This window comes from Cavia porcellus, unplaced genomic scaffold (genome assembly GCF_034190915.1).
Source record: "Cavia porcellus strain 051 isolate PalLab524CR breed Dunkin Hartley unplaced genomic scaffold, mCavPor4.1 scaffold_25, whole genome shotgun sequence".
Lineage (NCBI taxonomy): Eukaryota > Metazoa > Chordata > Mammalia > Rodentia > Caviidae > Cavia > Cavia porcellus.
In genome coordinates this window covers 53,083,951-53,096,264 of record NW_026947508.1, presented here as the reverse complement: position 1 = coordinate 53,096,264, position 12,314 = coordinate 53,083,951, and the positions used below count along the sequence as shown (strand labels likewise).

At 33.7% G+C, this 12,314-nt stretch overlaps 1 protein-coding gene across 6 annotated transcripts in view; it reads left to right on the top strand.

Moving 5' to 3' along the window:
- Positions 1-12,314, top strand: part of Oma1 (OMA1 zinc metallopeptidase) — a 98,562-nt gene that overhangs the window by 15,678 nt on the left and 70,570 nt on the right. For all 6 annotated transcript variants that reach the window (XM_063236580.1, XM_013146230.3, XM_003464051.4 and 3 more), the window contains 2 exons: positions 1,670-1,798; positions 4,552-4,626. In XM_063236580.1, coding sequence (XP_063092650.1) covers positions 1,670-1,798; positions 4,552-4,626 — 204 coding nt within the window. The remainder of the gene's footprint in view (positions 1-1,669; positions 1,799-4,551; positions 4,627-12,314) is intronic.

Sequence of the window (12,314 nt, the reverse complement as noted above, 5' to 3'; positions counted from 1 at the left end):
GAAAGTTATATTTTCCTGAAGTACAGATAGTAATTCTCTTTCTTCTTAGTTATAAGAATTATTAATATTAAAAAATATTAATATTAATATTAAAAATATTTTTGTTAAATATTTACAAGAGCAAATCTAAGCAATTGATAGTGTCATTATATGGACTTGTATCTTTCAAGTAATGATGTCATACCTGCAAAAACAAATCAGTTTTTTTTCTTGCGCATTTAAAGGTTGTGACTGTTTAGCACATTTGTTTTCTGCATGTAGCTCAATTCCTTATTTTCACTGTACTGTTGTCATCTCTGTCAGTGCAAGAATAATAATTAGATGAGATATAAAATGCAAATAGCCTTAATAGAAAAGTTATTAATATTTCTTTGCCAGAGGTGTTTATTATAATACAGTATTTGCTATTTTGGGAATCCCAATTTGGAGTCAGTCTAATGTTTTATATTTCCATTCTACATGAAAATTTATTTTAATTTCTAGTTTTCAAAGACTGCATAGTAACAACTATAGTCTTTAATGATAGCAAAGATGTTTCGTTCTATAATTTCATCATTTTGAGTGTTACTTTTTGTGTTAAAATAATTCCATAATTGTTTTTCACAACATACAGTTCTTATAATGAAGCAAAGTGTATTTTTATGAGGACATATTATATGGTTAAAGGGCATAGTCTAAATCATTGGCTTAGGTTTCAGCTGTGTTTCATATATTCAGATAGTGACTTATGTATTATCAGCATCAGTGTTAGATTAGCATTTATTAATTGGCTTCAACAGTGAACAATTAACAATCCAGTGCATTAAAGTTAAATTAGACATTACAGTTTAAAAAGTCATATTAGAGCTAGACATGGTGGAGATACCTATAATGCCAACATTTGGAAGGTTAATGCAGAAAGGGCACAAATTTGAGGCCAGCCTGTATTGTACAGTGAAATCTTGTCTAAAAACCAAAAAGTAAATCAATGAAAAATAGGTATTTTACGTAAAACCTGTTTTGCTTACTACCATAGGTAAATACAAAAACTTCTAAGAACACAATTCTCTGATGAGAAATATTGACGTAAAATTCCAGATTGTAAATAAATCGTGCTTTCATATATTCAGTCATAAGATCAAAAGATATTTAAAATAAACTTTTTTTCCTGAATTGTTCTTTGTTTAAAGGTAGTGTTTAGTTTTTATCAAAACTATAAATACCATAAACATTTTTATTTGATGTTTAAAAAGATATAGTGACTATATCAGAAACTAGAATTGTCTGGGTTTGCTTTTTAGTTAACAGCTATATGAATGTGAACTATCCTTTTAACCTCTGTCCATCTCAGTTTGCTTATCTACAGAATAATTGTACTTATTTCACCGATTGTGCTTGTTAATAGAAGAAACTGCAAGTGGATGAACTTGTCATTTTTTCAGACTGATATAACCTGGTATATGTTAGTTTCATGTGTGAATGACTATATAAGTATATAAATAAGGAAAAGAAAGAACAGACTGAGAACAGATAAGTACATTGAAGGAAAAAGCTATGGATTGAAATTGAAGGACGGTTAAACACATGTAATTATTCAATGTGATTGTGTATGATAACTAGAGAATATACGTATATACTGTCTCAGTTTATTAAAATTAACTGTAATTTTTGTTATTTTGATAATTCTCAGGCAGAAAAGGCTAGCTTGGTTCATTTATTGGATTTCCTAGGTATGATTTTTCTCACAATGATTTGGGCCATTTGTCCACGAGATAGCTTGGCAATTTTGGGCCAGTGGATACAATCTAAATTGCAAGAGGTGAGTCTGAGGTAATAATTTAAATTTATAATGGTCTGTTTTGAGGGTTTTATGCTGTTAATATAAAGCAACAAATACCATGAATGTTTTCACTTTTTAATCATGACATAGATGAACTGAATTTTAGTGTCATAATTTCTCATCTTTAGAAGATATTCTTACATATGAGTATCTAAGTTAAGGAATGTTATATCTCTCATGTAATACATAGTAATGGATTAGAAGAATGTGGTATATTTCACCTGCTGTAATTTGTTTTGTTTCGTTTTGTTTTGTTGTATTGCAAAATGAAGCCAGAGAATTCTGAGCTATATCCCCAGACCTCTTTTAAATTTTGTTTTGAGACAGGGTCTTGCTGAGTTACCTGGGATGCTCTTTAGCTTGTGGTCTTTTCTCTCAAGTCCCCACTTGGCTGGAATTGTAGGTGTGCAGCATGATGTCAGGCTTACTTTTTCCATGGTTGCTGGCCAGGGGGAAAACTCAGTCTTACTAACCTTTCTCTTCCCTGTGTGACCATTGTGAAATGACTCTTCCATCGTGGACACTTTCATTTTGAGGAGGAACTTAGTAAAGAGGCTTTTGAATTCCAACTGTACCCTCCTGGGACTGTCTGAAAGTGCTTTTCCATCTTCCTCTTCTGCTGACTCCCAGTTAAACTAACGTTGCTTAGAAAATGATGAAAGGACAGTTTCACCTAGGGATTTGTTAACTTTTGTTCTCAGTGTATTTGTATAACTATAATCATCCAAGTGATTATATTTATAAAATGTTCCTCATTCAAAACACTGCATCACCAAGAGTACTTCTCGAGATCTTTATAACTGCTTTGTTAACCATGATTAATTATTTTATTTTACATCTCCACATATTCCCTCCTGTCCTGGGATGTTTATTTATTTAGGAGCAGTCTGTTGTTTGTTTAATGATAGAGCACTCATCAGAGTGCCATCTGGGTGCACTTCAGATCTAATGTGTAAAATTCTTTGGAACAAATTGCTTTTGAGTTGGAGAGCTCTTATTTAGCATTGTTATATCCTTTGATTTCATTTATATGAATATAAAAGTTCTCAAATACAGAAAGACTGGTTACTGCTTTAGTTGGTAGGCCCTCATGGCCTAACATTATTTCTGTCACTGGACAGCTGGGGTGTCAGAAGAGTTCATGAAGGTTCCCCTTTTTATGTATAGGTTGCTTTTTCTTAAAGGAATCACATTTGTTTATAACAAGAGATAGTGTAGCTGTTGTCTCTTAAATAACTTGATGAATACTGCCTTGTCAATACAATTCTTCAATATAACAATTAAATTGAAATTGGAGTAGGGATGATTTCTGTATGAATTCTTTTTACCTACATCAAGGCTCTTCTTGGGTTTTGATGCCCTAATTTTGGTGACAGGTGTTTTTTTGTTCCTTATGATGAATGATGAGGAGGCACAAAGGAATGGCACCAGAGTTGCCTGTTCTCCTTTCTCACTCAGTAGAGTCGTGATTACAGAGCCCTGAAGGCAGAGTTTCTTCTTCTTCTGAAAAACCCTGGAACCTCCAACTGGGTAATTGTGGTGGAAAGTTGTTCCACTCATTGTAGGATGCTTAGTGGCATATCTGGCCTCTACCCACTAGATGCCACTGTCTCCCCAGTCTCAGCTCTTATAGTCAAAAATATCTCCAAACACTTAGAAATGTCCCTAGAAGACACAATCATACCAAGGTAAGAACCACTGCCTTAAGGACTTAGCACAGTATCTAATTTTATTGTTGGTACATTGAATCCTCCTTGCAAATCTGGGAGTTTGACACTGTTATTTGCTCCCTTTTCCATATGATATTATTGGCTGTCCTCTGAAAGTCAGTGTTCTTAGTCAGTATATGATTGGTAAACTGGATAGGGTTTATACATACTACTCATTGAAAGTAAGACCCTGTGTGATTTAGTTTTTCAACCTACAATAGACATGATTGAGAAGGAAGGAGGTTGTACTTAATGGTCATGTACTGTGGACCAGACTGATTACTGCTGGTCATCATAATCATATAAGCTGCCTTTGAAAAATCGCTCTCAATTAATAGTCTTTTCTCAAAAGTCCTGCCTATTGATCTTGTGAATTTTTAGTACTTACTGATAATTTCAATTTAATTGGGGTGCTTTCTTATAAATAATAATAATAATTAGAAAAATTAAAGTTATGATATCTATATATTTTTTATTTGAAGTCAGAAGAAAATTTTATTTTCCTAATCAATACTTGGAAAAGGAAATTAAGCTAATTTATCAAAGAAAGAACATTCTGTTATATAGTTAATTTTCTTACTGAAGTAACTTGTAATTCTCTAGTAGTGTCATTAGCTAATATATACCTATATTTTTTCAATTTTTATTTAAAACTACAAAATCAAAATGTTCCTTGGGCATTAAGCTCTCATTAATAAAGCTTCTCAGAGAGCCCTATATGTAGTGATTGGAGATTGTAATAGTACAATTAGACTAACTTACAAGAGATTTTCAAGAAATTCATAGGCATAACTTTTTTTATTCTTTCCCTGTGTTTAAAGTATTAATTTGATGAAGAAAATAGTATATATATGTATATAATACTATGGTATTCTTTTAGTGTTAATTATATGGAGTTAATTATATTATAAATTTTATATTACCTACTCCATGAAATTAATTCTAAAGATGTCTCACTTTGTTATTCCTTTTGTCATAAAATAAATGTCCTTAATAGAGTATTTCTATTCTATTTCTTTTTAGTATATGTTTGATAGACCATATAGTAGAACTTTGGAAACTGAAGCTGATAAAATTGGACTACAGCTAGCCGCAAAGGTAAAATGATTAATGGTTGAAAATATAGTCCTTCCTGTAGAAGGACCCTATATTTCCTAGAAAATGATAAGTGTGTTTGTGTTAATGTTTGACATGGGCAGAAAATGAGGAACTGTATTAACCCTTTGTGTTAGTCAGCTCCACATTGCTACAACAAAACACCAGAGACAACTACTAACTTAGAAACTTGAAAAACTGATTTAACTCACAACTTTGGAGGTTGAAAAGTATTAGCTCAATTCCAGTGCAAAAAAAAGATGATGGCCTGGTAGGGGAAGGGCACATGTAGAAACAAAATGGTCATATCTGGAGCTGGAGCAGAGAGGAGACAGGCAGGGCTCTCATAGTTCCTGTCAAGTGCACATTCCAGTGACCTAACGCTCTCCTAATGCCCACCTGTGCAACATTCTACAAATTATAGTAGCACTGCCCTAGGCCAAGCCCTTAATCCTAATGAACCCACTGGTGTCACTAAGACCCTGTCCAGCCATAGTACACTTTATATAGTTTTCTTAACTCTGTAAAAGTTGAAGAGTATGGCCTGTGAAAGAATATGTAACTAAAAATACTCATTTAACTCCTTTCTGTCCATAAAGCTGTATTATTCCTTTGACAGAATATATAAAATTACAGTGCTATAATTATAAGAATATATAAAGTCTTAATCTTTTATTGGAAAGGAGTTTTTATGTGTATACATTTTTTGGTTGCAGACAGGAAATTTGTAAATTGAAATGTTAAAACATATGGTTATGTAATTCTTCAAACCTTTTTTAAAACTTGTGCCCTCTGGAAAGTTAATGCTGTCTTTGTTTTATTCCTCTCCTTTGTTTTTAAACCTGAGGAATCTTTTTGAGTAAATAAAATGATGCGTAGCTGCTTTTTTTCCACTTGGAAAAAGGTAAATTCTACTGTAGTCACAATGAATGAATAAACTTAATTAGGTGCCATTTATTTAACTGGTAGAAGAACAATCAGATACTTTTATTATTACATATGACTTTATTTAATTTTTTTCCAACTCTGGGCCTTTACTTTTATTTAAATTGCTTTTGTTTTTCTTTATTGAACAGGATACTTTAGATCTGGCCACTATTTTAATCACCTGTGATAACTCAATTGTTATTAGTAGAATTATCATTAGAAGTAAAACTGCATTTAAAATAAAATAAATGTAAACATTTATTTAATTAAATTAATATTAAATTCAAGTCATATATGACCCTGTAATTTTCAGTAGTTATTATTAGAAATCACTATTCTTTGAGTCTCTCATTATGAGTTATTGATTTAATTTCATAAATCTTGGTTTAACTCATTGGAAAAACCAAAAATGGCTTCGCCAATGTTAAGTAAGTAGGATTATGTGAATGATCAGACTATGTATGTTCAGTGATTCCCAAATAAAGCGCATAGTTTTTCTGTATCAAGAATTTCCTAACTGTGTATCTGCCACATTTTCCCTATATGTAAAGCACTTTCTGTGTCTGGTGAAGAAACGTTTATCTTAATACTTTGTGCTTGCTTTACTTCTAAGGAACCATATCATTTCATTAAATATCTCTTTTATATATCATGTGAAAAAAAGGACAAGATAATTTTTTTTCATATGGATGACTAATAGACTCAGGGTCATTTTTCTACCACATTGGCTTGTTCTTTGTCTTTCATTCAATATCATCTCTAGTTTTGTAGTAAGTGTTGGTATGTGATAGCTTCTGTCATTTAGTGTTATTGTGCAGCACTGACCTGGCTATTCTCAGATCTTTGTATTTTCACATAAAGTTTAGATGTAACTTACTAGATTGTCTAGGATTTTGATTGGAATTGCATTGCATTTGTATGTCAATTTAGAAACAGTCGATTAGTGTCTATCATATTGAGTTTTCCTGTTTGTGGATATGGTATATTTGTCTGTTTATTCAGATATTCTTTATGTTTTGTCAGTACTATTTTGCAGTATTTGGTATATAGGAGTTCCATATATTTTGTAGATTTATTGTAAAAAATTTGATATTTTTGATTTTGTGATAGTATTGTAAAAAGAAATTGCTCATTCTAGAAATACAACTGATTTATGTATCAACAACCTTTATTTGTTTATGTATTGGTACTGGGGATCAAACTCATGACCATACGCCTTACAAGGCAGGAGCTTACGCCACTGAGCTAAATCCCTGGCCCAACAACCTTTATTTCTTCCTTTCCAGGGTGTACACTTTTTCCATTTGTTTTAGTATGTAGCAACAGCAGTGCAAAGTTGATGGTGAGCAGTTTTGTTTCTTCCTGATTTTAGAGGAATAAAAACATTCAGTATTTTACCATCAATTATGGTTATTGTAAACTGTAATAACTTTTATCACATGAGTTTCTATTCTATTTCTAGTATTTTAAGGGATTTAAAACATTATGAAAGAGTGCTGAATTTTATTAAGATATTTGCAGGGGGGCTGGGGATTTAGCTCAGCGGCATAAGCACCTGCCTTGCAAGCAGGCAGTCCTGAGTTCGATCCCCAGTACCATAAAAAGGAAAAAGACAAAAAAAAAAAAAAAGATATTTGCTGTATTTATTGAGATAATTACATGATTTTTCTGCTTTAATATAGTGTGACAGATTATGTGACACACCCGTAATTCCAGCACTTGGGCGGCTGAGGCAATTGAGGTAGCTGAAGGAGGAGGATTGTCCTGAGTTCAAGGCCAGTTTAAGCTATGTAGTAAGAAACTATCTCAAATGCAAAACAAACAAAGCAAAACACCAAAAAAAAAAAACAAAAAAAGTCAAACTTTTGCTCTTGGAAATCTAAGTTTTGTCTATTATATATTATCCTTTAATATACTTCTAGAATTGGTTTACTGTTTTCTTAAATGTTTGTATCTACATTCATGCCCAGAATTTTGTTTTCTATGTTTTTAGGTTTTGGTATCAAGGTTATTTTGTACGGCTTCATAAAATGAGTTGAGGTTCATCTCTTCTCTGTAAGAATTTGTGTAGGAGTAGTGTTACCAATTTTTTAAATGTTCGTAGAATTCATGGGCAAAACCGTCTGGGCCTGTGAATGTGAGGTTGTCTTTAGCTATAGTTGCAGTTCCTTTAGTAGATACAAATCCATTCAGATTTTTCTGTGTCAGTTTTTATAGTCTTGCTTTACTATGAATTTGTTTTTAAATTTTCTGTATTTTTGATGTTTAGAGGATACCTGCACTTTACACATTACATTTAAAATGTTATCCTGGTTTCTAGTATTGTTGATTTATGCCTTTTTGGCTAGATTTTAGCTCATTTTGAAATCATCTTTTGGCTTGTCATATTCTCTATTGTATGTTTGTTTCTTGGTTCCTCAGCACCCAAAATTAAGAAAGGAAAGGTTTATTTAGCTCACAGTTTGTGGAGGTTTCAGTCCATAATCACCTGGCTCTCGAGGCAGAGTGGTGTTGGCACCAGGGCAACACTTCAGGGCAGCAGCCAGTAGAAGCAGCAAGAGCAAAGGAGGGAAAGAGTAAGTCTCTGTTTCAGCCTTCCATTGTAAGCAGGGTAGACCCCTATATGGTGGGTGTAGCACTCACCTCCTTCCCATTCCCTCCTCTTGCACAGGCTGACAGTATTTAGAGAGCAAGGATCCTGCTTCCCTGCTGGATCCCTTAGTTAAACTTCTGACCTTCTCAGGTTGACACAGTGTATCAACCATATATAGTTTGTTTCCTATTTTACCAGTTGCTTTGCTTATCTTTATTTTCCCTGTGCTTTCTTCCTTTGGGTTTCATATGCTGTTCTTTTCCTCTGCTTTTTTTTTTTTTTAAATATGTTTTAAAAAAGCAAAACAGAAAAAAGGATATAGAATTTCAAAAAAAGTAGTAGGACATTAGCACTAATTAATATATTGAATATTGTTATTTTAGAAGTAGTTGTTCAGGTTACAAGATTTAGGCACAAAAACGATCAAATAATGAAAGCACAACTTGTTCTTTTGGATGAACTAACAGAGATTGGTAGTATAACTATCTGTCTTGCATATATATACATACATAACATATATATATATATAAAATCTTTTTCCTTCTTCCTTCTCTCCTTTTGAGCACTTTCCCTTTCATTATCACAATATCTATTTTGGATTTTATTACTCTTTCAGGTTTTTTTTTAGAAAGGAAGACTATGATATTTACAAATGTGATCTTGATTTATTTCACTTAAGAGTATGGTCTCAGGTTGCCTCCATTTACCTGTAAAAGCCTCAAGATTATCCTTCATAGCTGAGTAACATTCCACTGCATAAAAATATCACATCTTTTTTATCCATTTCACGGTTGATGGGCATTTGGGTTACTTCCAAGATTTAGCTATTACAGATTGTGCGTCTATAAATATAGATGCACATATATCGCTATAGCGTTTTCAATTTTTCTGTGAAAATAACCCAGAAGGGGAATAGCTGGATTGAATGGGACCTCCAATCCTGGGATTTTGAGGAATCTCCACACTGTTTTCCACAGTTGCTGCTCCAGTCTGTGTTCCTACCAACAGTGAAGAAGTGTTCCTTTTTCCTCACAGCTCTGCCGACATTCGTTGTCAGTTGATTTCTTGATGGCAGCCATTCTTTCTGGACTGAGGTGGAACCTCAGTGTTGTTTTAGTTTGCATTTCTCAAATGACCAGTGATGTTGAGCATGTCTTCATGTATTTGTTGACTATTTTGTAGTTCTTCATCTGAGAAGTACATATTCATCTCACTTGCACATTTTTGGATTGGGTCTTTGAATTTGGGTAGTCTGATGTTTTTCAGTTCTTTATATGTTCTAGATATAAGTCCTTTGTCTGAGGGACTGCTGCTAAAATTCCTTCCCTTGCTTCTTAAGATGGATACTGACATGATTGATTTTTAATCTCCTTGCTTTCCTAGTACATGTACTCAAACTTATGGAGGGGTTGTTTTTCCTATAAACTAGTGGTAAATTGAAAGTGCATTAATGCTGTGGTTTGAAGTGCGCTCCACAGGCCCATATTATAAAAGGGTAGGGTTCCCAGCGTGTGATACTGTTGGGAGATGGCAGAACATTTAAGAGGTGGAAGTTAGATCATTCGAGGCATTCATAGGACATAGTGTCTTTTGAAGGGCATACTGGAGCTTTTACTCCCTCCTGTTTTTCTTTCTCCACTGCTTGGCCACCAGGAGATGAGTAACCTCCTTTGCTAGAAGTTTCTACCATAATGTATAGGCCCAAAGCAACAGAGACAAGTAAGTGTGGTCTAAAACCTCTGAAATTGTCAGCCAGAGTAAACTGTCTTTTTAAGTTGATTATCACAGGCGTTTGGTCACAGTGATGGAAAGCTGATTAACACAATTTAATACATATAACTTACTGACTATCATAGCATAGCAACATGCTACATTGTAGAGTGTCAGTGGTTTGCTCTTGTGATCATGTGGCTGTGGCTTATGCTTGCTGCCTGACACTCATAGGAGTAGCCTACCACATATTGCTACCCCAAGAAAAGATCAAAATTCCAGATTTGAAGTGTAGTTTCCCCTGAATGCCTATCACTTTCTTATGATTGTGAAGCTGAAAAACTGTAATTTTTATCATGGTAAGTTGGGGATTGTACTTATATACATTTAAGGCTATGCTTTTTTCCTCTGAGAGTGTCTTGATTTTTTTCTTTAAAACAAATGTATTTTCTTTATGGTTTCTTCTTTTATTGATGGATTATTTAGAGATGTTTTCTTAGTTTTTGCCTATTTTATGATTTTATGGTAATCCTTGTATATTAGTCACTTTCCCATTACTGGAATAAAATTCTAGATACCTGCAACTTACAGGAGGAGTTTTTTGATTCAGGGTTTTAGTAGGCTCAGTTCATGGTTGACTGGCTCCAAGGCAGAAACATCATGGTGGAAGGGCATAGAAGAGAAAAGATGCTCAGCCTTCCATGGCAGCTAGGAAGCAGAGAGAACAGGGAAGAGTAGTGGATAAAAATACACCTCTCCGGGCACTGTCTAGGGACCCACCACTTCTGACCCATCTACTTCTTAATAGCACATTTAGCCATTGCGCTGGTCCACTGACGAGCATAGCACCTCTATGATCCTGTCATGTTCCCAAAAACCCCACTGTGAACACAGATACATGGCCTCTTAGGGGGCCATATCAGGTCTAAACCATAACACCTTGCTTTTTATTTCTAGCTTAATTGCATTTTGATTGGAGAATATACTGAATGATTAGAATCATTGGAAGATTGTTGGATCTTGCTTTATCAGTCAGCATGTGATCAAGATTGTTTTCTTTTTTTTTGCAGATTTTTTTTTTTTATTTAAGGAGAAAAAGAAAAAAAAAAAAACGAAAAAGGGTACAAGTTATACAGAATTTCAGAAAAAATAAACAAAAGGAAATCACTAGTTAATAAATTACATATTGTTATCTTAGAAATAGTTGTTCAAGTTACAAAATTAAAGCATATAAAGTGGACTTTCAAACAGTGAGACTGTGAACAGTTTTGTTCAATGATCCAACAAAACTCAGTAATATGGTTATCTATCTTATACACTTAAATACATATGCAGTTATATTCTTTAGAGCATGTCATGGTTTATGTTTGTGTCCCCCAGGCCTCATGAGTTTGCATTGTTCATTTGTGATGGTTTATTGTCTAGTGCTTGGGTTGATTGTGTCAGTGCTCAACCCACATAGGGGTGGAGCCAGGATATGATGTAATGGCAGGAAGAAGGTGTGTCTTTCTCTTTGCTGGTTCGAGCTTGCTGTCGGCGGCCGCCATGAACTGTGGTCCAGCCATGCCGGCCTGTCTTGAAGCCAACTGAGTGTGGACTGAAACCTCCAAAAACTGTAAGAAATAAACCTTTCCTTTCCCAACTTGGGCATCAGGTATTTTGTCTCAGTGACGAGCATAAAGTAACTAAGACAGAGTACTTTCTTTTCCTTTCTTTTGTACAATGACTATTACACATTTTGGGTTTTATTACTCCCACAGTTCTTACTACTTTTTTTTGAAGAGATAAAACCAAATGTGACATAACAGAACAGAGTCAGTCAAATCAAAAGGATGGACATGATAGATAATGTAAAAACAAAATATAAGGTGATCCACAATGGTTACCATACTGTCTCTTGCTATCATAAAAAGAATTGCCTATATCATCAGTTATAATAAAATTGAACAAAACAGTAAAGAATAAAACCAATAAAACCAAAACATTGAGACATTACAGGACTTTAAAAGAAGATAATAGTCAACCAGAATGGGCGTCATAATGAATCTTATTGTCTTTACAGTATTGTCGAACTTAATACTATCAAGCAAAGCAGAATAGAGGAAAATCAGTCAAAGCAAGATGGTGAGGGCTATACAGAGTTTCAAATCAAGTTAATAGGAAATCAGAGTGGGTTACTATAATGTATCCTGCTTTTTTAATTTTTCCCTTAATTAAAAAGATGAAAGTAAAAAAGTAAATAATTAAAAAAAAGGAGACTGAGATAAAAGAGGTCATAACAACAAAACAGCGCAGATCAAAGCATAACCATTTAAACAAAATAGTGTTTCACCACAAGATACCCTGATATAAAAGTAGTTACCATAGTGTCTCTTTCCTTGAAATCTTTGAGTATAACTTCATATACTGTAGCACCAAACATATCAAGACAATGTAAAACCATTCAAGACAATGACAATAT